The sequence below is a fragment of the Rhodnius prolixus genome, unplaced genomic scaffold (genome assembly GCF_049639745.1).
Source record: "Rhodnius prolixus isolate KJV_2025 unplaced genomic scaffold, Rpr scaffold_11, whole genome shotgun sequence".
NCBI lineage: Eukaryota > Metazoa > Arthropoda > Insecta > Hemiptera > Reduviidae > Rhodnius > Rhodnius prolixus.
In genome coordinates, this window is record NW_027411625.1 from 18,782,688 (window position 1) to 18,808,759 (window position 26,072).

The following is a 26,072-nucleotide window of genomic DNA, read 5'->3' on the forward strand; positions in this document are numbered from 1 at the left end:
GAACAAAAAATTTAAAGTGACGTCACTCAAGAACAGTGGAAAATATGAAGTTGGCCAATACGCCATTGAACTCCACTTTAGATGTATGTACTACTTAAATTTGTTTCTCATTTTCCCCCAATATTCTAAATTGATTTCTATTACTTATTGGGCCATACTAGGTACTTTAACACTCGCCTATGAACAATATTTTAATGAACTATTACAGAAGATATTTAAAACAAATAAACCTCTATTGTACTTTTGGAAATTATACAACAATTAATATCATTTAGATAACTTTAGTACAAATTTTCATTCATATATGTTAGAATTTATTAATGTGATATACCTCATTAAAACTGTCTAGTAGGACAGTTGTACAAGGGTTGATCGTCAAAAACTGCACGAAAAAGCGTTACGTTAAAAAAAAACCCTAAATTGACAATTTTTTTCTCTTTTTATATTAAAGATAAAATTCCCAAATTTTCTTTAAAATATGGGGTGAATCCTCCTTTACAACTGCAATGTTTTTTGTAACAGCATAGATTAAATAGATTTGGAGAAATACGTTGCTGAAAATGGGCAAAAACGGCATATTTAGAAAATATTCTTCTTGTTTTTAACTTTTTTTTAAGCAACGTAACGCCTAAACGCATGAATGAAATGTCATTCGAGTTGAAGAGAAGTTAGCCCCATGTGTGTAAGGCCCCCTCTAAAACTATTGTTACCAGTATTTTTACAGCCTTAGTCCGATTTTGCTAATATTTAACACAGGGAAGCAATTAAAGCTTCCCTACGCGATCAAATTCAAACAAAACAAAAATTTAACACTAAACATCTAGTTTCCTACTCGACATATTTTTACGAAATTTTATACAATTATAGATAAACGTTGTCTCCATATACAGGTGAAATATAAAAAAAATCTATCGAGTAGTTTACGAGATAATTGAAGTTAAAGATTTCACTGTTTCAAACGAAACTTTTGTCTATAATTGTATAAAATTTCGTAAAAATCCTTCGAGGAGTTTACGAGATATCCCAAAATTGCTCTTAATAGAAAAGATATTTAAAGGGACGTAAAATGAACAAAACTCTCAACAGAATCTAATGTTTAATATCATACGAGGTAAGTAATTATCTTATGTATGTAAATGGGTTTTTAATAAAAATCCCTAAACTGTTTTAGTAGAAAACTGTCATTTTTCCAACTAAATATCTCATTATATAAATGTAATTATATAAATTTCTTAATATGGAAAATGGGAACGCACGCTTTACAAACAGTTAATTATTATAACTATTTAGGACTTGGTCTTACACCACTCCTAAATTTTAAAAAACATTTTTCAGTTAAATTGGAAAATGCGAAATTCGCATTAAATACTACATATTCTAATTTGATGAAAAAAACAGACATTCCAATATCCAAAAAAATAAATGTATTCAATGCTGCGGTAAGAACTATCATGTGTTATGCTGGGCAGGTATGGGGCTTTCACAGTTTTAAAGAAATAGAAAAGTTAAATTTATTTTTTGTTAGAAAGTTGTTTTGCCTGCCAGTAAATGCGCCTCCTTACATTTTATATCTGGAATCAAATTTTTATCCAATTTTTTGTTACACGTTAAATTTGCATTTGAATTACATAAAGAAAGTTTTAGCCTTGCCAGAAGGGAGACTGCCCAAAGCATTAGCTGAGGAAGTTATAAAGAATAGAATATATTGGCACAAAGAAAACTTAGAGTTATTTGGTAACCTAAACGTTAGCTTGGATTATGTAGGAGATCCAGAAACTGTAGTGGCCAGTTTTAAAAGTAAATTTAAGGAAAACATGATATCAAAAGGGCAATATTCGAGCTTCCATTCGTTATATAAACATCTGGTTGCTGATCTTGGAGAGGGTCACTACATATCCGATACTAACAGTTTCGGTCTTATGAAGGTCAATTTCAAGCTAAGAGGGCAGCTAGTTAACTTAAATTATAATGTAATGCGTTCGGAGGAACAGTGGTCATGTACCCTCTGTAACTTACGAGAACGTGAGGACATGTGCCATTATTTATGGAAATGCCCTGTTTTACAGGAATTAAAACTGTCCGGTAGGACAGTTTTAAAAATGTCCGGTAGGACAGTTGTATAAGGGTTGATCGTTGAAAACACCCAACTTTGACAATTTTTTTCTCTTTTTCTATAAAAGATAAAATTCCCAAATTTTCTTTAAATTATAGGACAAACCCTCCTTTATAACTGAATTTTTTTTGCAACAACATAGATGTAATAGGTTTCGAGAAAAAAGTTGCCGAAAATGAGCAAAAACGGCATTTTCAGAAATTGTTGTTGTTCTTCTTGTTGTTGTTACCTTTTTTGTAAACCGCGTACCGCCTAAACGCGTGAACCGATTTTCATGAATGAGGTGTCATTCGATTCGGAATTTTTTGTAGATGTGCCTTTTGGGGGTCTCGACGCTGTACATCGAAATGGAGAGGAGTTAGGCCCTTTATGTAATAAGGCCCCCTCCAAAATTATTATTTCTAATAATTTCTTTGTAAATCTTGGCCCGATTTTGATAAAATTTGGTAGGATGATAGGGTTAGGGCTTCCCTATGTACCATTAAAGCGACGATCTGCTCTTACACTTGTTAAGAGGAAGTATAACAATCTTTCAAATTATCGAGACGTGAACCGATTTTCTTGAATAAAGTGTCATTCGAATCAAAATTTTGCACAGATTTGTACTTTAAAAGTCTCGACGCCATGCCTCATAAGGAGGGGAGTTTGCCCTACCCAAATAAGGCCCTTTCTGAAACTATTATTACCAATATTTCTATAAAGCTTAGTCCGATTTTGATAAAATTTAGCACGAAGAAGTGATTAAAGCTCCTTTACGTGGCTGTGAAGTGCCATCATACTCTTACGCCTACCAACAGGAAGTACTGCAATCGTTAAAATTATCAATGAGTGAACCGATTTACATCAATGAATTGTCGTTCGATTCAAAATCTTTGCCTTTTAGGGAGAAGTACAGTAATCGCAGTTTATTTTTCTTGCTCCTCTTAAAAGGAAGTACTGAAATCGCAGTTTAATTTTGCTATTTACGTACAAATACCTTCCTATTTTATTCAAAACGCTTTCTCAAAAAAATTGTTATTGAGGATGGTTTGGGGACCGTAATTATAATCATTCTTTAAAAAGATCTCTCCAGTAGTTACGGTTCCGACTTAACGCCTTATCAGGTTATAATGATAGAATTGCTTATACCAAATTTTAAAAAAAATCTGTAAAGCAGATATGTAACTTTGCAAAATAGACAAAAAGAAAAATCTATCCAAAAGGTACAAAAATCTCCTTAACAAAAACTTACAGTTTAAAATGTTAAGCATAAGGGTTGATTGAACGCCAAAAGGTACATAAATCAGCGAGTACCCAATATTTCATTCATGCTTAGTTGGTATAATTTAAGTAATTTTGCTGCATTAACTTTCATTCATATTTTTTTAGAATTTATTAGATGTCACAGACCCTTATGCTCGCCAGTTCATTCATAATATTTTTTTGTTATAATTATGATAAAATGAGTTCTGAATTATTCTGAGTAGTCACATATACATGCATGTTAAAGTAGAAAAAGACAAAGTCAGAGTCAGCCACTGTTTAAATTTGAATCACGAAGGATTTAAAACAATATTTCAGTCTTGAATTCGTCTTACCGAAATATTCGTGAGCACAAATAACACACAGTTAATAACAAGTAGATTATTCAACAATAATTATTCATTTCTCAATTGTAATTTAATTTAGTCCCCCTAATTTTACTTATAGTAAAATACTGGAATAATTAGCTGTCCTAAAAATATGCATATCTTATTTATTTTATATTACATATATACAACATTGTGGGAAGAACATCTAGATTGAGAATGTAATTGAAGAAAACTATATTATTTGCGATAAAGCCAGATAATTATTACCTATTATTATAAACGTTTCACTACTTCATAAAATAACAATTACTTTAATCGAAGAATGAACTTAAACCGACGATTTTTATTTAAAAATAAAAATAAATAAAATGAAATCATTGATGTATGTTGGTGTAAGCATTTTTTTAAAAAAAGTTTTTGAAATCTTTAGCAAAATTTTTTTTTCTTTTTAACCTGTAATTAATAGTTTGATTATTATAGATAAATAGATATTACAATCTACAGTCTAGAACAAATATTTTGTAGATGAAAATGGCCAGCATAAGGGTCTGTGACATCTAATAAATTCTAAAAATGTGAAGGAAAAGTTAATGCAGTAAAATTACTTAAGTCATATCAATGAAGTATAAATGAAATGATGGGTACTTGCTGATTTGTGTACCTTTTGGCGTTTAATCAACCCTTATACTTAACTTTTTAAACTGTAAGTTTTTGTTAAGGAGTATAGAATTAGGTGGCTGGGGAAGAAGGCACTAAGGCAGGCAGAAATTATTAATTTATTGAATAGTGGAAATTGGACAAAGTTGTTTTGCTTTCATGTTTCGGCTTATAAGTACAGGATGTTCCTTATAAGTGAATATAATACGTAGAATTTTGTTTTTGCTTTTGTTTTTTAATTCAAAATATTATGTACATATGTCCGCTCGCTTTACAACAGGACTTGTTTACTTCTGCTTTGTTTTACTTTAGCAAGTAAGTTATTTTTTTTTGTTTTCTCAAGTTTTAAGATGAACTCTAGGCTGACGGTATACAACCATGCCTAGCAATAGCTATTAGTTTGTTTATATGTAATTTTCTCTTTTTGTAAAATGTGTAATAAAGCTTTCTATTCTATTCTATTCTATTCTATAAAAAAAATCTATCGAGTAGTTTACGAGATAATTGAAGTTAAAGATTTCACTGTTTCAAACGAAACTTTTATCTATAATTGTATAAAATTTCGTAAAAATCCTTCGAGGAGTTTACGAGATATCCCAAAATTGCTCTTAATAGAAAAGATATTTAAAGGGACATAAAATGAACAAAACTCTCAACAGAATCTAATGTTTAATATCATACGAGGTAAGTAATTATCTTATGTATGTAAATGGGTTTTTAATAAAAATCCCTGAACTGTTTTAGTAGAAAACTGTCATTTTTCCAACTAAATTTCTCATTATATAAATGTAATTTTTAAGTTTCACAAGAGTATAGGAAGCATAATGAAGAATACCGGTTAGGGAAGTGAATGTTATGAGGGAAGAAACAGATAATCTCGGAGAAAAGTGCAGAGGTCGTCCAGATAAGAGAACCAAACCCATGGTATCAGTCACATGCCAACATGCAACTCGGACACTTTATCTTCATTTATTTCATTTTTAATTCTGTTGTATTTACTTTTCAGTTGCGATGCCCAACTTTCCCAAATGGGCGATTTAATGAAAATGTATTTATTGAAATCATTGGAAATCCAAATACATTTATACCATCCTCCATTTACACAGGTATGTTAACTTTAGTATTTGTTTACCAAAGACTGGGCGATGTTGAAATGTCCTGAGAACGCTACAACTTTGGCTAACTGCCCTGATAATTGTGAGCCAGCTTGTAATGCTTTCACTAACTAAACCCCTTTGAACAAATAAATTGGTAGTTGGAAGTTGGAAAAATTAGCCGATTACTTTATTTATTACTTGCATACATACTTTCCCAAGAAGATTAATCTTGGCAATATTTCAAGGGCAAGGCATGCATTGTCTTTATCCTATTTAAATTGTATTAATTTTTAACGAAATTCGTGTATATTCAATCCTTTAACAACCTTCGATTGGAAGATTTAATGTAATAGTGAGAATGGGGGGGGAGGAAGCCATGTGGCACGCCATTATTTTAATAATAATAATAAACTTGAGTGCACACAAATGCTGACGTGCGATGTCTGACCAAAACTACTAAATAAACCTATTCTATCGAGACAACGGCGATTAATTTGCAGCAATGTCGGTGGAAAAGAAGTTTTTAGAAGTTTTTTTTTTTTACTACTCCTCAATAATCCAAAAAATTCATCAAGATATTAAGGCCGAAAATAAGGCCATCGTTAATATGGGCACAATTAGGTTTTAACTTGATAAATCTAATAACAACAAACCAAATATTTCTAGCCACTTCAGTTTTTTTTTTAAAGATCAAATGATATTAGTACATCCGGTCATGCCGTCTTCTTCCAACTAAGATTTTTAAAACTCATCTATTTTCCGTTAATATAATACATGTGATAAGAGGATTAGTTACGCTAAAACGGCACGAGCTGTTTTACTACTCATTAAACTGCTAATATTGTCGAATAAGACCGTTTGAAACCTGCCTGGAATTCGCCCAGCACATTCATATTCTCACTCACAATGGCACTACAACCCAATTAGTTGGGTCTCCTCATTTTAATCCGCCAGTCGTCCCTCTCTCTTGCAGCCGCCATCCAGTTCCTAGTTCGCAATAACTGCCTGGCATCCTGCGTCACGCTGTCAAACCATCTCAGTTTCGGACGCCCAACTCTCCTTTTGCGGTCAGGAACTTCCTGTAGTAGCCTGTACGGGATCTCTTCATGGGCCATTCTTGCGACGTGTCCAGCCCATCAACATTCATATTCTCCCTTAACGTAATTCTGTCCAGCAATAACCTTGTGAACAATTTTCTGATTTTATTAGAAAAAGAGATGCCCCTGTAGTTGGATACTTCATTTAATAACTACGTATTCGGCACGTTGCCACTCCCGTAAATTTCATTAAAATTTGAAGTGAGTATTTTTAGGGAACTCTCAGGACAGTTCTTGAAAAATTCATAATAAATTCTGTCAGTTCCCGGTGCTTTATTATTTTTCGCTGTATTCAAAACCATTAGTTACTCTGACTGTGAAGAGGAAGAATCTAATAGAGGAAGAATCTAATAAATCATTAAGTTATACATGGTTCAGCATAAACAATAAGTGCAGTGCTCACAGACGGATTCAATAAATTCTTAATACAATCTATCCAGATATTAGGGAAAATGCAAGTATCAAAAACAAAATTTTTGTTTTTGAAAGGACGCATCAACTTCAAGAAATGTTTAACATTCTTAACCTACTATTTCTTTACTACTCCTCAATAATCCAAAAAATTCATCAAGATATTAAGGCCGAAAATAAGGCCATCGTTAATATGGGCACAATTAGGTTTTAACTTGATAAATCTAATAACAACAAACCAAATATTTCTAGCCACTTCAGTTTTTTTTTTAAAGATCAAATGATATTAGTACATCCGGTCATGCCGTCTTCTTCCAACTAAGATTTTTAAAACTCATCTATTTTCCGTTAATATAATACATGTGATAAGAGGATTAGTTACGCTAAAACGGCACGAGCTGTTTTACTACTCATTAAACTGCTAATATTGTCGAATAAGACCGTTTGAAACCTGCCTGGAATTCGCCCAGCACATTCATATTCTCACTCACAATGGCACTACAACCCAATTAGTTGGGTCTCCTCATTTTAATCCGCCAGTCGTCCCTCTCTCTTGCAGCCGCCATCCAGTTCCTAGTTCGCAATAACTGCCTGGCATCCTGCGTCACGCTGTCAAACCATCTCAGTTTCGGACGCCCAACTCTCCTTTTGCGGTCAGGAACTTCCTGTAGTAGCCTGTACGGGATCTCTTCATGGGCCATTCTTGCGACGTGTCCAGCCCATCAACATTCATATTCTCCCTTAACGTAATTCTGTCCAGCAATAACCTTGTGAACAATTTTCTGATTTTATTAGAAAAAGAGATGCCCCTGTAGTTGGATACTTCATTTAATAACTACGTATTCGGCACGTTGCCACTCCCGTAAATTTCATTAAAATTTGAAGTGAGTATTTTTAGGGAACTCTCAGGACAGTTCTTGAAAAATTCATAATAAATTCTGTCAGTTCCCGGTGCTTTATTATTTTTCGCTGTATTCAAAACCATTAGTTACTCTGACTGTGAAGAGGAAGAATCTAATAGAGGAAGAATCTAATAAATCATTAAGTTATACATGGTTCAGCATAAACAATAAGTGCAGTGCTCACAGACGGATTCAATAAATTCTTAATACAATCTATCCAGATATTAGGGAAAATGCAAGTATCAAAAACAAAATTTTTGTTTTTGAAAGGACGCATCAACTTCAAGAAATGTTTAACATTCTTAACCTGTTTTATTTTAATACTTTCACTATAATTTTTTTTTTTAACATATATTTTTATATTTCTTTCTAATTTTCATGTAATAATTTTGAATTTTACAGGAACTTGCTTTCCTAAAAATATTTAATAGATCATACAACTATTTCCGCATTCTTAAACATTCCCAATCATACCAGCCCTTTTTAAATTCAACAGGTTCATTTGAATAAATCATATTAAGTTTGTAATCCTCTGTCTGATCTATCTATTAATATATGATGTTTGGCTAAAATAGTGACGATTTCTCTTACATACTTCTCTTTAATGTTAGCATACCATTTCAAATTAGAAATATGCAGAATATCATAACAGCTACTGTCATCAATTACATATTCAATAAGCAGATGGTTTACGATCGCTTGTAAGATCTTATGTCCCAGATGAAGCTGAATCGCTCCGGCGTCGAAAAAACTCCCAAGATTTACTGTAGAGGTTGGTCAGTTCGCAGACGTAAGAGTTTATTACCTCCATTTATCACAAGTCTTTTACGTTTCTCGTATATTATTTCCTATATTTCTCGTATTTTATTTCCTATATTTTCTTGACTACTTTCTTCTTCACAAGCATGTACTAAATTAGAGCTGATTAAATTTTAAACAATGAAAAAACTTCCGTCCGCCAACAGAACATTTTCTATATATTTCGCATTTATCTGCAGTAACTGGTTCGTTATTAATTGCGCCTCCTTATCATAATCTTCAGAAATACAGGGCGACCAGAGTTATATGCTCCACCCAATTTTTTTTTAATCGGCGGGAAATTTCGAAAAAATAGAAAACACGTATTTATTCATTTTTAGTCTAGTTTATTTTTAGTGATTGACCCATTTTTTAAACACCTGAGTCTCGAGATACAGCATCCAACTTTGTTTTTTCAAATGGAACGTTATAGTTTTTTTTGCATATTTTTATAGGATTTGAACTCCTAAAAAAAACAAAAAAAAATTTTTGAAATCGGTTAGGTTTTTCAAAAGTTATGGTAATTTAAAATATGAAAAACAAATTTCAGTTTGATGTCAAAATTACCTAATTTTTTTTAAAGAAGCTGTTCAAAATGGGCACAATCAACGGATAGGCAAGCCAAAACTCTGGACTCCCACGCTTTGCTTGTAGCAGCACTTATGGTGGCGAAGTCAAGATCTAGGCAGGCTAGAGTTATTCACCTCAAGATCCCCTCTTCTTCAATTACACAGATAACACACTAATGCACTTATTGTTATAAATTTGTTCATTCCCCTACTTCAATTCTTGATCACAACCAGCACAATAGAAATAATAACTTTGGGCGTAGCTAAGCTTCGTTATCTCCCCACTTTCCAAAAGCTAACAAATAACTACAACTTTTTGCTAAAAATACTGAAAGTAAATTTCAAAACATCTTTAAAACTGCTCGATCAATTTTCTCGAAACTTACAAAAATCATTCAGTATTCAGTACAAGATTATCTATCTCACATTTGTAGATTTTCATGAAAATCGCAACGGTAGAAACTAAAGTAAATAGCCCTTATAGAAAGACACGATGTTACCTGTACGAAAGACAGACAACTCAAAATAAAGTAATTTTAAAGGGTCTGAGAAAGCTAATAAATTCTAAATAATATTAATGAAAATTTAATTCAGTAAGATTACTTAAGTATTGTTCTCATTAATCCAAACGGAGGAAAGAATATTGCCATTTCCAGTCATTATTTTTCATTTCTGCCTTTCTTTAGTCCTAGCGTCTAACTAGGTCATCTTCAGGGCTTATGCTGTTGAAAGTTACAATTTTTTTTTTTTTTTCTTCTTCTTCTTACACTGTTACATGTAAAATTGGTGTGTCTTCTGCCTTGTCTGTTAGTGTGTACCAAACAGTACATAAACTGACAGAAGATAAAAGTTGAAGTTCACAATGTATGTAAAATGACGAAGCAAAGTTCTAAGAAAATAATAGGAGAAAATCTCAAAAAACTAAAACATTTATTCAGTACAGTGGTACTTCCAGGACCTTATTGATGGTTTATATGATGGTATAACTAAAGCAAGTATCAAACATGAACTATGACCACGGACTGACAAATACACAAAACTCAATTTATAAAAGACACTTTTTCTAATGCAGATTGCCTCCAAAAAGACATTCCTATGAAATCTCAAATTCAAAAGCTGGCATCTAGAAAAAGTAGCCATTGTAGTGAGAGGGATGCTCCTATTTTTATCGTCACCACTCATTATTTGTGTGTGTTTTATTTAGTGCAAATTAAAAGTGATTATACCTTTGACAAATTTATTATAACTCTGGACGGAGAGAATGGAGGCGGCAGTCTGCAAATCCTCAACTCCAGAGACGTGGTATTCGCTAACGACTGCTTGAGTACGGTACTGCAGAAAACGGAAGAGGCACGCAACCAGCTGCAGATACTGTGGACCTCGCCGAGATTTGGCTGTGCAAATATCAAGTAAATATGAATCTTCTGTAGTTCGCACTGGAATATTAGATCTAGTTTGAATATTTCTTTTGTTTGTTCTTATTGCTGCTAATTCTAAAAACAATTCTCTGCTACCTAAAGGGAGAAATATGGAGCGGGGTAGCTATTTCCCATGAGATGTAACTTGATGCGCTACTTTTCTGCATCGGCTTTTTACATTTGCCATAGTAAGGAGAGGAGACTTGATCGTCAAAAAGTGCACGAAGTTGAAAAAAAACAAACTTTGACAATTTTTTTCTCTTTTCTGTAAAAGATAAAATTCCCAAATTTTATTTTTTATAATTCCAAAATTTTTAACTGTAATTTTTGTCCAACAACCCAGACCTGATAGATTTTAAGACAAAAAAAAGTTGCTGAAAATGAGCTATACGGCATTTTCAAAAATTGTTCTTGTTGTTGTCGTTACCTTTTTTGTAAACAACGTAGCGCTCAACCTATTTTCATGAATGAGGTGTCGATTTGTACTTTTATGTAGATGTGACTTTTGGGGGTCTCGTCGCTGTACATAGAATGGGAGAGGAGTTAGCCCCATGTATGTAAGGCCCCCTTCGAAATTATTACAAATAACTCTGTTAATCTTGTTCCGATTTTGATGAAATTAGGCAGCATTAGGCTAGGGCACCCCTCAGTAACGTTAAAGCGACATTCTGCTCTTACACCTGTTAAAAGGAAGTATGGCAATCGTTTAAAATTATCGACAGATGAACCTATTTTCATGAATGAAGTATTCGAATCGAAATTTTGTATAAATATGCATTTTATAAGTTTTGCCGCTGTGCCTGAAAAGGAGAAGAGTTTACTAATATTTCTATAACGCTTAGTCCAATTTTAGCACGAAGGAGTGGTTAAAGCTTCCCTAAGTGGCTCTAAAATGCCATCATGCCATCATCATCACACCTATTAAGAGGAAATACTGCAATCGTACAAATTATCGACGCATCATCCATTTTACGACAATGAATTGTCATTCAATTCGAAATCTTTGTCTCTTTGCCTTTTAGGGAGAAGTACTGTAATTGCAGTTTAATTTTTCTTACTCCTCTTAAAAGGAAGTACTGAAATCGCAGTTAAATATTGCTATTTACGTACAAATACCTTCCAATTTTAATCGAAACGTTTCCCCAAGAAAATTGTTTTTGTGGATTCTTTGGGGACTGCAATTCTAAGCATTCTTTTAAAAGATCTCTTCAGTGGTAGTTACGGTTCCGATTACATAACATATCATGTTATAATGAAAGTATTGATTATTCCAAATGTTAAGAAAATCTGTAAAGCAGATATGTAACTTTGCAGAATAGACAAAAAGGAAAATCTATCCAAAAGGTACAAAAATCTCCCTGACAAAAACTTACAGTTTAAAAAGTTAAGTATAAAGGTTGATTAAACGCCAAAAGGTACACAGATCAGCAAGTACCCATCACTTCATTAGTACTTCATTAATATCATTTAAGTAATTTTACTGTATTAATTTTTATTAATATTTTTTAGAATTTATTAAATATCACAGACCCTTCTAAAAGCAAAAGCTTCTAGAAAGAGGAAATCTAAGGGCCAGTAGCGATTATGATTATGATGATGATGATTATTGTTTTGTATATTATAAAAATTGACTGTCCAGTAAACAGAAATCATCATCATGACGAAGTCGAGAATCGAAAAAATTCTACGATTGCGGGTTGGGGAAGAAACCGTGTCGTCAAAGCCAAGTGTAACTCGGTCTCATAATTGATTATAAGTTGAGTTTCGGCGAGCAGATCTACCGGGCGGCTGATAAAGCCTCGAATTACTGTATTAATTAAAATAGGAAGGATGATGGCCAAAATGAGCGGCCCTAGATCCAACAAGCAGGGTTGTTGATAAGGCGGCTTAGTCTGTTCTTTTGCGCGATTCTGAGGTTTAGATGGAGGATGGTGCATGTGCTTACTTCTCTTAACTATATTAAAACTGTCCGGTAGGACAGTTGTATAAGGATTGATCGTCAAAAAGTGCACGAAAAAGCGTAACGTTAAAAAACACCCAACTTTGACAATTTTTTTCTCTTTTTCTATAAAAGATAAAATTCCCAAATTTTCTTTAAAATATAGGGCAAACCCTCCTTTATAACTGTAATTTTTTTGCAACCCCCCAGACCTAATAGATTTCGAGAAAAAAGTTGCCGAAAATGAGCAAAAACGGCATTTTCAGAAATTGTTGTTGTTGTTGTTGTTGTTGTTCTTCTTCTTCTTCTTCTTCTTCTTGTTACCTTTTTTGTAAACTACGTAGCGCCTAAACGCGAGAACCGATTTTCATGAATGAGGTGACATTCGATTCGGAACTTTATGTAGATGTGCCTTTTGGGGGTCTCGACGCTGTACACCGAATTAGAGAGGAGTTAGCCCCCTTTATGTAAGGCCCCCTTCAAAATTATTACAAATAACTCTGTTAATCTCGTTCCGATTTTGATGAAATTAGGCAGCATTAGGCTAGGGCACCCCTCAGTAACGTTAAAGCGGCGATCTGCTCTTACACTAGTTAAGGGGAAGTATAGCAATCGTTTGAAATTATCGACAAGTGAACTGATTTTCATGAATGAAGTGTCATTCGAATCGAAATTTTGTACAGATTTGCACTTTAAAAGTCTCGTCGCTACGCCTCATATGGAGGGGAGTTTGCCCCACCCAAGTATGGCCGTTTCTAAAACTATTATTACCAATATTTCTATAACGCTTTGTCCGATTTTGATAAAATTTAGCACGAAGAAGTGATTAAAGCTCCTCTACATGGCTGTGAAGTGCCATCATGCTCTTACACCTACAAAGAGGAAGTACTGAAATCGTTAAAATTATCAATGGGTGAACCTATTTACATTAATGAATTGTCGTTCGATTCAAAATCTTTGCCTCTTTGCCTTTTAGGGAGAAGTACTGTAATCGCCCGTTTATTTTTCTTACTCCTCTTAAAAGGAAGGTCTGAAATCGCAGTTTAAATTTGCTTTTTACGTACAAATACCTTCCTATTTTATATAAAAAGGCTTTCTCAAAAAAATTGTTATTGAGGATGGTTTGGGGACCGCAACTATAATCATTCTTTAAAAAGATCTCTCCAGTGGTAGTTACGGTTCCTACTTAACACCTTATCAGGTTATAATGATAGAATTGCTTATTCCTAATTTAAAAAAAGCAGTAAAGCAGATATGTAACTTAGCAAAATAGACAAAAATGAAAATCTATCCAAAAGGTACAAAAATCTCCTTAACAAAAACTTACAGTTTAAAAAGTTAAGTATAAGGGTTGATTAAGCGCCAAAAGGTACACAAATCAGCTAGTACCCAACATTTCATTCAAGCTTAGTTGATATAATTTAAGTAATTTTGCTGCATTAACTTTTCCTTCACATTTTTTAGAATTTATTAGATGTCACAGACCCTTATGCTGGCCATTTTCATCTACAAAATATTTGTTCAAGTAGCACTGTAGATTGACTTTAATATCTATTAATCTATAATAATCAAACTATTAATTACAGGTTAAAAAGAAAACGGTATAAAAAATAAAAAAAATACGAGGCTACAAAATTTAAAAACTTTTTTAAAAAAATGCTTACACCAACATACATCAATGATTTCGATTATTTTATTTTTAATAAAAATCGTCGGTTTAAGTTCATTCTTCGATTAAAGTAATTGTTATTTTATGTAGTAGTCAAACGTTTATAATAATAGGTAATAATTATCTGGCTTTATCGCAAATAATATAGTTTTCTTCAATCACACTCTCAATGTAGCTGTTCTTCTCACAATGTTATATATATGTTATGTAATATAAAATAAATAAGTATTGCATACTTTTAGGACAGCTAATTATTCCAGTATTTTACTATAAGTAAAATTAAATTACAATTGAGAAATGAATAATTGTTGTTGAATAATCTACTTGTTAATTACTGTGTGTTATTTGTGCTCACGAATATTTCGGTAAGACGAATTCAAGTCTGAAATATTGTTTTAAATCCTCCGTGATTCAAATTTAAACAGTAGCCGACTCTAACTTTGTCTTTTTCTACTTTAACATGCATGTATAAGATGTGACAACTTCAGAATAAAGGGCATATTAAAGATAAATCAGAAGAATAATTTGGAATAGAGTTAAAATAAAGTACCTATTTAAAAACGAAGATATAATATACATTTTATCATAATTATAACCAAATAATATTATGAACGAACTGGCCAGCATAAGGGTCTGTGACATCTAATAAATTCTAAAAAATGTGAAGGAAAAGTTAATGCAGCAAAATTACTTAAATTATATCAACTAAGCTTGAATGAAATGTTGGGTACTAGCTGATTTGTGTACCTTTTGGCGCTTAATCAACCCTTATACTTAACTTTTTAAACTGTAAGTTTTTGTTAAGGAGATACTGTAAACGCGTTGCTCAGGTGCAAAGGCAGGCTGCACTTCGGATCGCCTCTGCATACTGCACAGTATTTAAGCCGGCTCTCATAGTTATTTCTGGAGCGACTTCTATTTCTTTTTCAAAGCAAAACAAAGTAAAAAAATAATAATTAAAAAAAAGCAATTTATAAGAGTAGGATGGAAGTCGGAAAGCGAACTGAAATATCCCGTACTTTAAAAGCTGGTACCCTGGGATGAAGAATCTAGAGGTCGCTTGACGGCAAGTCTCATTAAAGAGGTGAGGCCGTAGGTAGAGAGACAATCCGGTGAAGTCGAATACTATCTTACCCAATTCTTTAGTAGATATGGGTATTTTAGGTCGTACCTCCATCGGATGGGAAAGTCGGAGTCGGTTCTCTTGTATATTGCAGAGCATGCTTTCAATGTAGAGCACACTTTCTTGTGACAGATGGGCGCGCCTGCGGGGCAAATTTGCTCAGTAAGGAAAAAACCTAAATCCATGTAACAGGCTTTTCTCACCACGTACTGCTTCCAAAGAAAGGCAAACTGGATCTGCTTCTGTAACCCTGGGAAGAGCGCAGCTAGCCGCCAGGGTGCATTGTGAAACAATGTGAAAAAAAGTCCAGGTTAGTGTTCCTGAAGATGAGTGTTTTGGTGGGTAGTTCCATACGGATAGTCGTAACACTGTAGAGCTTGTTGCTGCGTGCATTATGCATTTCACATCCTCCATAAAAAAAAAATTAACATCACTTTTATTATTATCACAGAGTTGCACTAAAGGTTCACGATGACTGGCTAATTAACAGCAAAGTCTTGTGCAGCGACATCAAGGAGGAAGATAAAAAAATTCCAGAATGTTGCACTTGCGATTACGCCAGATATAAGGTAATACAGTATTTGATATTTAAAAAATTCTTCATGTAGTCTTTCCTTTACTCTGATCTAATATACATAGCACCGAGAACTACTAGTTGGTTTACATTCCTGAAACATGGCTGTTATTTTTTACTTTATCCAATAGCCACCCTGGCATCATATCCAGTCAAGCCAAAAGAGTGGGGATTATTCTGCAGTATTTGGTTGTTGCCTCAGTTAATTTTATAGAGTTAATAGGGTTAATAGAGTTAATATGCTAAATGTCACGGACATTCTAGTTTGAAACTGCGCCATATTTGATCTTTTACGAAGTGGTAGTCAGTCATCAGGCAAGATTGCGGGGAATGGAAACACATAATTTCTTCTTTTGGCTACAGCCCTGAATGGGCTCGTTAAGTGAAAATGAATAGAGCCCTGTTTTTCTAGCCCTATGCTTAGTTCAGAGTCGGAGATGAATCTGTTATCATTTACTGGGAACCTCACTTGGCTAGATTCGGATCAAATCGAAAAAGAGATGAAAGCAGACTTGCCGAGCCTACTAAAAATAAAGTAATGCCTACTATTTCAATCAGGCTTTACGTCCAACTACCAAATTACGTGACTTGGACGGAGGGAACTATCATACGTACTTTACTGTTAAGTTATCATATTAACCATTAAATAAAATCCAAGGCCTAGACCGGGAATATAGCCTAGTACTGCAATACGCCTTAGCTTTGCGGGACTCGCCTTTAACTGCTCGGCTACCATAGCGCCTGCCCTCCCTTCCATCCTAATATTCTAAACGCACGCCTCTCAGATTAAACTGTGAACAGACGTCAATAATAGTTTTGTATTTTATCCGTCATGGCATGCTCCTTCTCTTTGGATGCTCTGATCGTCTTTGGATGATCATCTATCGACCCGAATCATCGAGTTGCATGAGTTGCTGAGAGTTTCAGTCACGTACTGTACCTGAGCGGATCTGCAGAACAAAGCTAGAGTCTGAAAGAACATGCCAAGCCGACAGAATCTACTAGTTCTCTTCAAATGTGATCAACACAACTCGCTGATAGTATCGTAATATTAGTTTGTTGCCCGTCAGATCACATTTGAAGGTTTGTGGTCACCTGAAAGCCATCCCAAGGATTTCCCCACATCTCTATGGCTGACACATTTTTCTGATGTTATCGGTGCTACTCACGGTCCCAACTTCACTATGTGGGCCGAAGGCGGCCTGGCCAGTTATGGACTGAAGCAGCTGGCTGAGTATGGCATTGTCAGGGAAATGGAGAATGAATTAAAATTGCAGGTATGCATCATAATTCTGTAAATTACCATTATATGTATATATATATATTGGCGCCACTTCAATTGTTTAATTTTATTGTTTAGAGCTCCAAGTTGCGAAGTATTGTTAAAGCGGCCGGATTATGGCATCCTAACCTGAACGGCAGGACCTCAGCTGTAATGAGGGTGGACCCACGTAGACACTTGCTTTCTCTGGCATCCATGTTTGGTACCATATCTCTTTATATTTTATATTATATCTGGCAACCTACCTTGTCTAGATGAAACCGTCTTGCAGTGCAACTTTAGCACAGAGGTGTGCTACCAGTACACTCGTTTTAACGTGTCTTCAGTCTTAAAAGCTCAAAAGTCCTGAATTCGCCGAAACAAATTCCGTCGATGTCAACGTTATCAATTCAGTTTTTCCCAACTGTCCAGTTGCGTCTGTATTCGTTATGTGCAATTTATAGCTGTTTAATAAATTTATAAGATGATTTACATTACTTTATGTCTGATACTGTGTATACTTAATGTTTGAGCAGAGAGATCTAATTTGTCATCGGTGAGGTCCCTGTTTCTCAGATGAGTCGTTGGGATAACTTTTGTGAAGTTCAGGTGAACTGAGCAGTTGGTTGTCTTCTGAATAAAAAACGCCTAATAAATAATTTTTTTTGGCTAAAGCTCAGCATGCATCACCGTATCCAGAAAAGTTTTGACCAATTTTAAGCTGGAGAAGCTACCTTAATTTTCCTATTTTTTCACAATGTTTCTTCATTGGGCAGTACATTATTTATGTATTATTTTTGTACTGTATCTTCTGACGTTCCTTTTTTGACTCGTCTAGTATAGAGCCACATTTTCTTTGGTCCACTAGTGAACATTTGTTCGTTTACCCTCGATGCCGGATTTTTTACTAGTTGTCTTACTGGAAGGAGGGAATGCTATCAGAGATATTCATTTTTGTCAAGAGAGCTGAAATACTTTCAAATACAAGAGAACTGAAATATTATTTTTGGTGACTGAATCATAGTTTCAATAAGATGAAAAAATTAATGCCAGTTTCAGTTATAAACTTTATTATGCCGAGCTTTCGGTCTTGTCTGTTCAAGGACAAGACAGAAGACACACCAACCCTCTAATGATGTATTGTGAATTAGCCCTGAAGATGACCTAGGTCCCTAGGTCGAAAGCTCGGCATAATAAAGTTTATAATGACTGAAACTGGCATTAATTTTTTCATTCTTGTATCTTGTTTACTCTAAAGATTTAAAGCATCGTTTACTTGCATTATCACATTCCTAGTATTAGATTTTTACCATTTATTTCGTCGACTTTTCTTTGGAGTGTTTTAAGCACGTTATATGAGAACTTTTTCCACACAGTCACAAAATCGGTTTATGCATTTTTTAAATAATGTTTTCAGAAAAACAGCAAGAGGATAACTCACAAGGCGTCATATTGTTGGGCATTTTTGTTGACGCGTCTTAAATAAAAAAAAAATACAAAAATAAAGAAAGAACCTCGGTTATCCGGTTTTACCAGTACGGACAATTTGTTTTACGACATGCTCGAAAGATTTTTCTGAAATTTGATACGATATTCATTTATAAAAATAACGTCAAAAATTCTTAATTTTGTAGTGCGTGTGTCTGTTAAAGGTCCGTCTCCTGATTGGATTGTGGGCGTCTCTGCGCTCAATCTCTGCCTGGAAAACTGTACCTGGCTGGAGTCCATGGAAATCGATCTATTTCCTTACGACGCAGGCACAGACAGCGGTCGAACTTACATGGTCAGTATTGTTTCCTTTACTATTTTAGAGACTGGACCTGCCAGTCGTGGTGCTATTCTGCAGCCCAGGTTGATCTTACATCAGAATTAATGTTAAATAATGTCTCTTTAACAAAAACTTACAGTTTAAAAAGTTAAGTGTAAAGGTTGATTAAACGCCATTTCATTAATATCAAGGCATCATTTCAATAATATTTCATTGATATCATTTAATTAATTTACTGGCGGTAGTGCGAACGAATAATTTGTGATTTTATGCTGCCTAGATTCCTGTTTATTATTATATGTTGATGTTGTTTCCCTGAGCTACCTCTTATTTTGTTTCCTTTTGAATATGAGCAAAAGAAAAGAACAGTATATGTATTATTGACTGTCACTTTCCTTTTTCTTTTTAAATTCACCTACAGTTTTATTATGTATAATTTCAGTATTAGTTTGTTTATTTCATTTACTTTTGTATTTTAATTCTTATAGTATAGTAAAAGGCTAACTCCTTCAGTAACATGCTACTTTGTATAATACATACAAAAATAAATAAATAAATAAATAATAAAACTTTTCATTAATATTTATTAGTATTTCTTAGATGTCACAGACCCTTATGCTGGCCAGTTCATTCATAATAATTTTTTTTGTTATAATAATGATAAAATGTACATCAAATCTTGATAATTGAATAGGCACTTTATTTTAACTCTATTCCAAATTATTCTTCTGATTTATTAAAACTGTCCGGTAGGACAGTTGTATAAGGGTTGATCGTCAAAAACTGCACGAAAAAGCGTAATGTTGAAAAACACCTAACTTTGACAATTTTTTTCTCCTTTTCTATAAAAGATAAAGTTCCCAAATTTTCTTTATAATATAGGGCAAATCCTCCTTTATAACTGTAATTTTTTGCAACAACCCAGAATAAGTATAATTTTTTGCCAACAACCAAGATCTGATAGATTTTGAGAAAAAAGTTGCTGAAAATTAGCATAAACGGCACTTTCAAAAATTGTTCTTCTTCTTGTTACTTTTTTGAAAAAACAACGGAGCGTCTAAACGCGCGAACCGGTTTTTGATGAATAAGATGTCATTCGAATTTCATTCATTAGAATTTTATTTTTTCATAAGAGTCTGTGACATCTAATAAATTCTAAAAAATATAAATGAAAATGAATGCAGTAAAATTGTTTAAATGATATCAATGAAGTATTAATGAAATAATAGGTACTTGCTGATTTGTGTACCTTTTGGCGTTTAATCAACATTTATATTAACTTTTTAAACTGTAAGTTTTTGTTAAGGATATCTACTTTATATTCAACATATATAACATTGTAGGAAGAAGTTTTAAGAATGTTGATTACTTTGCAGAGTATAAAAACTGCCACAGAGCCGCCAGAGAGGATCAGAAAAATCACTACCAAGTTTCCAGATGACCCGCACTCTCCCTTCTTCAATCCTACTTCTGAGGAGATGCCAGCTCTGGCAAGATTGTTTATTCAAAGAGACCAAGTAATAACGAAGTTGTGCACGGACCTGACGGAACAGGAACTGTTGCAGCAAGTGAGCGAGGGCGAGAACACAGAGGACGAAAACCGCTGTGAGATAAACTAAGATATTTTCTTGAAATCAGGATTCTATGAAATAATAGTTGCTTTTGCCTAAACTAGACAAGTACACTTTAATTCGACTCTTTGGAAGAATCACGATGTTGCAAGTCTCTCAGAACCTCCATTCCTGAGACAACTTTTTTTCCATTACCACTATACTATCTGGTTCAGTGCGTGGGGAGTCTGATAGTGTGGTGATTGCTTTATTAGCGGAAGTCAAATTTATATTCACAAACACCTTATGATTTAATCTCCGAAGGTGAACCAAAATCCGAAACCTGACGGAACGACAAAAGCAAGCATGCCATGACGGATGAATTGACCAGCGATACAAATCCAACATTCAAAAAATGCCGTTGGAGGTAAGAGAATTAAAAAGACGAGCCCAGTAAAGTGCCGCTTCTATACCACCGTCTCTGTTCTAATAGCTAAATTCTTCAATCTTGCCCTCTTTGTTGAATAGATTTTTTTTTTTTTAGATTTTAGTGATTTTAAGGAAAATGGCTCCAACAATGTGCTTTTAACTTTGTATTAACATCATTTATATGTAGGCCTGTTACTTTATTTGACATATTTTCCGACAAAATTTGTTTTATTGAGGGTTCTGATACATGTGTGAAGTTAAACCATTTCTTTAACCCCTTAACAAAAACGTACAGTTTAAAAAGTTAAGTATAAGGGTTTATTAAAAGCCAAAAGGTACACAAATCAGCAAGTACCCAACGTTTCATTCATACTTCTAGTAAAATATTTTTTAGAATTTATTAGATGATACGGACCCTTGCGCTGGCCTTTTATCACCCATAAATATTTTTCTGTTACAATAATAAAAGATGTATCTCATCATCATAGTTAGTATTAAAAAAGCACTTCATTTTAACTCTATTCCAAATTATTCTTGTGATTTATCTCTATCCGAATAATCATTGCATACACTCGCACATTAAAAGAAAAAGAGAAAGTTAGAGTTAGTCTTTTACTGTTGTAATTTGAATTACAGGGTTAAAAAAATGAAATTTCAGTCTTGAATTCGTCTTAGGTGAACAAAAATTACATAGTCTATAACAAGTAAAGAATACTTGAATTTAATGTAGCCCTTTAATTGAGTACTTGTTGTAAAAAATAAATAAGTTTTATAACCAACTAAAAATATGCATATCTATTTTATATAACACTGAGGGGACCTAGATTAACAATGTAATTGAAGAAAACTACACTAAAATATAATATTAACAAACTAGAATAATTATTAATTACATATTATTTTTAACGCGTAACTACCACATAAAGTAAAGTACCAATTAGATTAATTGAACAATGTACTTAAACCGACGTTTAAGCAATTTTAAATTTTAACGTCAAAACAATTATATTTTTCATTAACTTTTTTTTTTTCTACTTCTTTAAATCTGTGCATGAATAGTTTAATACCTCCTATTACAATCTAAATTAAATGGGTGCTACTCATTACTGAACAAATATTTTATGCATGAAAATGGCCATCGTAAGGGTACGTGGCATCTAATACATCCTAAAAATTATGATTCTAGAAGTATGAATAAAATGATAGGTACTTGCTGATTTGTGTACCCCTTACACTTAACCCTTATACTTAACATTTAAAACTGTAAGTTTTTGTTAAGGAGATGCTATATCAGTGATTCAGTTCAGTCTGTTTGAGTCGAAGCTGAAGGTTCTATGTGTCAAGATGGAGTCCTAAATAACGAACTTGAGTAACTGTTGGGAGGGAAGTGCGATTAAAGTATGTGGCGAGAAGGAGTTAACGGTTTAAGGTGAAAACAGTGTGCTTGAATTTTTGTTGATTCATCTTTATTCTTCACTTCTGAAGCCAGGGTTACAGGAAGTTAGTCGAGGATCATCAAAATTTCCAGAAGATAGAGATGTACGTAGTTGTGAGAGTGGAAATGTATAGAAAATTACTGACTTTGCTGGGAGGTGGAATAGGATGCTGGTGGAAATTAGTTCATAGACGGCGTTATTTTTTCTCTCTCTCTCTCTCTCTCTCTCTCTCTCTCTCTCTCTCTAGGTAGGTTTGTCGTACGTCCTTTGGAGTGTAAGGTTTAGGCGGAAGGAAAAGGGGAAACGGGATGTCAAGTTCTCGGGTGATGAGATCAGTATGTACTAGTTGTCAGTGTCTGGGTGAAGAGTAAAGACTTGGGAGAGGAGGAAAGCGAGGCAGTGGGCCTTCTCCTCATCGGATTTGGCCCATGTACCGTCAGTCTCTGTCGTAGATGATTGACTGTATTTTAATATTTGTCTTGTTGCTGTCCACAGAGAATTTTCTTGGCTTGAAAAAGAAATGCATGCATTGTAGTGTTTGTGTAATTGGTTAGTAGTTAGCTGTCTTGACAGTTGGTTAAATAGCCGTTTATCTTAAGGGTAAGGAGTGCAGTGCCATCGTGCCATATGTGATAAGACTTGTTATAAAATGGGGAAGACTTTAAGGCATATGTGTAGTTTGGGGATGATGTATGGTGGGTGTAGCAGGCAGATGCTTTACTGTACAGAATTCGTCAGTAGTTGTACGTTCTCGTCTACCTTTTACAAGTAAAGTAATTTTTTATTCTCCGATGTAAAATTAGAACCAAGTTGAGCATACTTGCAAAAGACGAGTTAAAAAAGGTATGAGCAGAGGTGCAATGGTAGTGCAACAATTATAACTGCACACATCTTCACTGCCTATCTTCATTTTCAGCTTATATTTGATAACTAACATGTCATTGTTTCTTCAGCTGAGTGCGCCGTCACTGAGTACTCCAGTTGGAGTGAATGCAGTGTCACGTGTGGCAAAGGCCTAAGAATGCGTTCCAGGAATTATCTGACACCAACTAAAGCGAAAAAGAAAAACTGTGACAGACAACTGATATCAAAAGAGATGTGCACGGCTGCAGAACAAAAATGCCCGTTAGTCCATGAAACATTTATTTGTTATGTGAATAAGAAATTACTTGCGCTGCTTACAACTACAAGAGAAAACCTTTAAGGTTGTATAGAGATTGGTCACTATTGCAAACCTCTACTTTGATTTATTGGTGGTGCAAGCTGCATTGGATGTGATTTATTGTAAAAGGGGCACACAGAACTTGCATTTGCCTGACTGACTGAGAGATAACATCGAACTAGATCTGTTCAAACGAGTTTTGGAACATTACACGTGTACCGACTTAGAGTGTGGCATGTGGCGTAAGAACACACTCCAATGTCCACTAGATAGCCAGTTGGTGTACTTGTGAGAGATTGGGTTTATCTAGCGTGTTGATCTACCTATGCTCACTTCCCTGTAGAGGAGTATCAATAGATTGGATTGGATTAAAGCGTTGGGCGGCATTTTTTTCTTACGCAGTGCAACCAAAAGAGACTTATTGCCTACTCCTTTTAGTTCTAGAAGAAGGTTGCCTTTTCTTTTTATTACGTCAGTTTGGGGGGGGGGAGCGTGGCATGGGTACTTAACGGGACGAGACCGGCGGCCAGTCACAGTGGGACCACTTGTAGATATGCCATTTACCTCGACCATCAGAAGCTAGTAGGCTACCTTTAAGTGACTTTTCTTAAGCACTTAATTAAGGCCAATCAATATAAATTAAAAATGTAGAAATTTTCAATCCTTGCGTTATGTACAATGTGATGACTGTATTCCAAACTTTCTCCTTAAGTATAGGTAGGAAAATTTGAAAGGGTCATTTTGCGCAAGATAAGTGTATATAATTTTTTTGTAAGTTTTTTTACAACCATTAGATTATTCAGTAATATTTGAGTGCATAATGTGATGCATGTTGTTTATGCAGCGGCGACCTAGACGAGGATGAAGTGCAGCCGCTGGTAGAAGCGGGCGAGTGCGAGGTGTCGGATTGGTCTGAGTGGAGCGAGTGCTCCGTCACCTGCGGTATTGGAGTCAAACTGCGCAGCCGTACCTTTCTGTCCGCTCAGTTAAAAATTGTTAAGAAGTGCATGCATATAAGTATCACAGAAATGGAGAAGTGCATGTTGCCTCAGTGCCACTTGAACGAAAAGAAGGTACATATATTAAATGCTCGTTAAGAAAAACTTACATTTTAAAATTAGTTAAATATTTAAGTAAAAGAATGTAAATATTTCACCTTTGTCATGCTACTCCGACGATGATTCGATCCACTATGCTAGTTGCCAACTTTTGTTCTGGTGCTTCTAAAAAAATACGATTAGAATGAATTTAATGCTGAAATGCTAAGGTTATCAGTACTTGGAGCTATCACTTCTATTCGAGAGAACGTTCATTTTGTAAGTTTATTAAACTTTTGTGAAAATTATTAGCAGAGCAAAGATTCTAGTATCTCTAGAATTAGAACGGCTTAAATTTGAAATGTAATACTAAAGTGAAAATAATCAAAAAAAGTTATTTTTGGTGGGAAAAACGATCATTAATTTTATACAATCCCATTTTTAGATGGTGCCAAAGATTCAGTCAGGCACTTGATCACTGCTCCTTTGACACATGTATTGCTTGTGTTGCAGATCTCCAGGGCATGCAGCGTCACTGAGTGGAGTGTATGGAGTCCTTGCAGCGTCACGTGTGGCACTGGTATGACCAGCCGAGTTAGAAAGTTTCTTTCAGCAAAACCTGTGCCATCTTGTTACAACCAAGTGAACTTATCACAGCAGCTAACATGTAATGCACCAAATTGTACAATCGATCAAACACAATTAAAAGGTGAATTGAAGAAATTGTGTAAAGTAATATTTTCAGCTTTATGATGACCACTTTCAGCTCATGGTGAAAAATACCAAATTTGACCATTTTTTTTTCTCTTTCCTATAAAAGAGGAAAATCCTATTTTTATTATTATTTTTTTTTTATACTATACAGGGTGACCAGAGTTATATGCTCCACCCACTTTTTTTTTTAACTGTGGGAAATTTCGAAAAATAAAAAACACGTATTTAACCATTTTTAGTCTAGTTTATTTTCAGTGATTGAGCCATTTTTTTAAACCTCTGTATCTCGAGATACAGCACCCAATTTTTGTTTTTCAAATGGAACGTTATATTTTTTGTTGCACATTTTTATAGAATTTTAGCTCCTAAAAAAAAACAAAAAAATAATTTTTGAAATCGGTTAGGTTTTTCAAAAGTTATGGTAATTTAAAATATGAAAAACAAATTTCAGTTTAATGTCAAAATTACGTTATTTTTTTAAAAGAATCTGTTCAAACTGGGCACAATCAACGGATAGGCAAGCCAAAACTCTGGACTCCCACGCTTTGCTTGTAGCAGCACTTATGGAGGCGAAGCCAAGATCTAGGCAGGCTAGAGTTATTCGACGTTTCAGATCGAATGAAGCCACGGGATTAAGGATACTGTACACTTTATTTTTTTGATATCCCCACAAAAAATAGTCCATTTGGGTTAAGTCCGGAGATCGAGGTGGCCATTGGATGGGACAATGAGTCCCTAAGCACTTTTCATGGAAATTTCTGTCCCGGTAACCTCGAA

At 34.3% G+C, this 26,072-nt stretch overlaps 1 protein-coding gene across 1 annotated transcript in view; it reads left to right on the forward strand.

The window, feature by feature from the left end:
- Positions 1 to 5,260: 5,260 nt before the first annotated feature.
- Positions 5,261 to 26,072, forward strand: part of fat-spondin (extracellular matrix protein f-spondin) — a 33,710-nt gene continuing 12,898 nt past the window's right edge. Inside the window, exons 1-10 of the mRNA XM_074138585.1 lie at positions 5,261 to 5,447; positions 10,420 to 10,624; positions 15,816 to 15,933; positions 17,009 to 17,215; positions 17,299 to 17,422; positions 18,852 to 18,982; positions 20,344 to 20,572; positions 23,336 to 23,507; positions 24,389 to 24,617; positions 25,095 to 25,290. Coding sequence (XP_073994686.1) covers positions 5,285 to 5,447; positions 10,420 to 10,624; positions 15,816 to 15,933; positions 17,009 to 17,215; positions 17,299 to 17,422; positions 18,852 to 18,982; positions 20,344 to 20,572; positions 23,336 to 23,507; positions 24,389 to 24,617; positions 25,095 to 25,290 — 1,774 coding nt within the window. The 5' untranslated portion in view covers positions 5,261 to 5,284. The remainder of the gene's footprint in view (positions 5,448 to 10,419; positions 10,625 to 15,815; positions 15,934 to 17,008; positions 17,216 to 17,298; positions 17,423 to 18,851; positions 18,983 to 20,343; positions 20,573 to 23,335; positions 23,508 to 24,388; positions 24,618 to 25,094; positions 25,291 to 26,072) is intronic.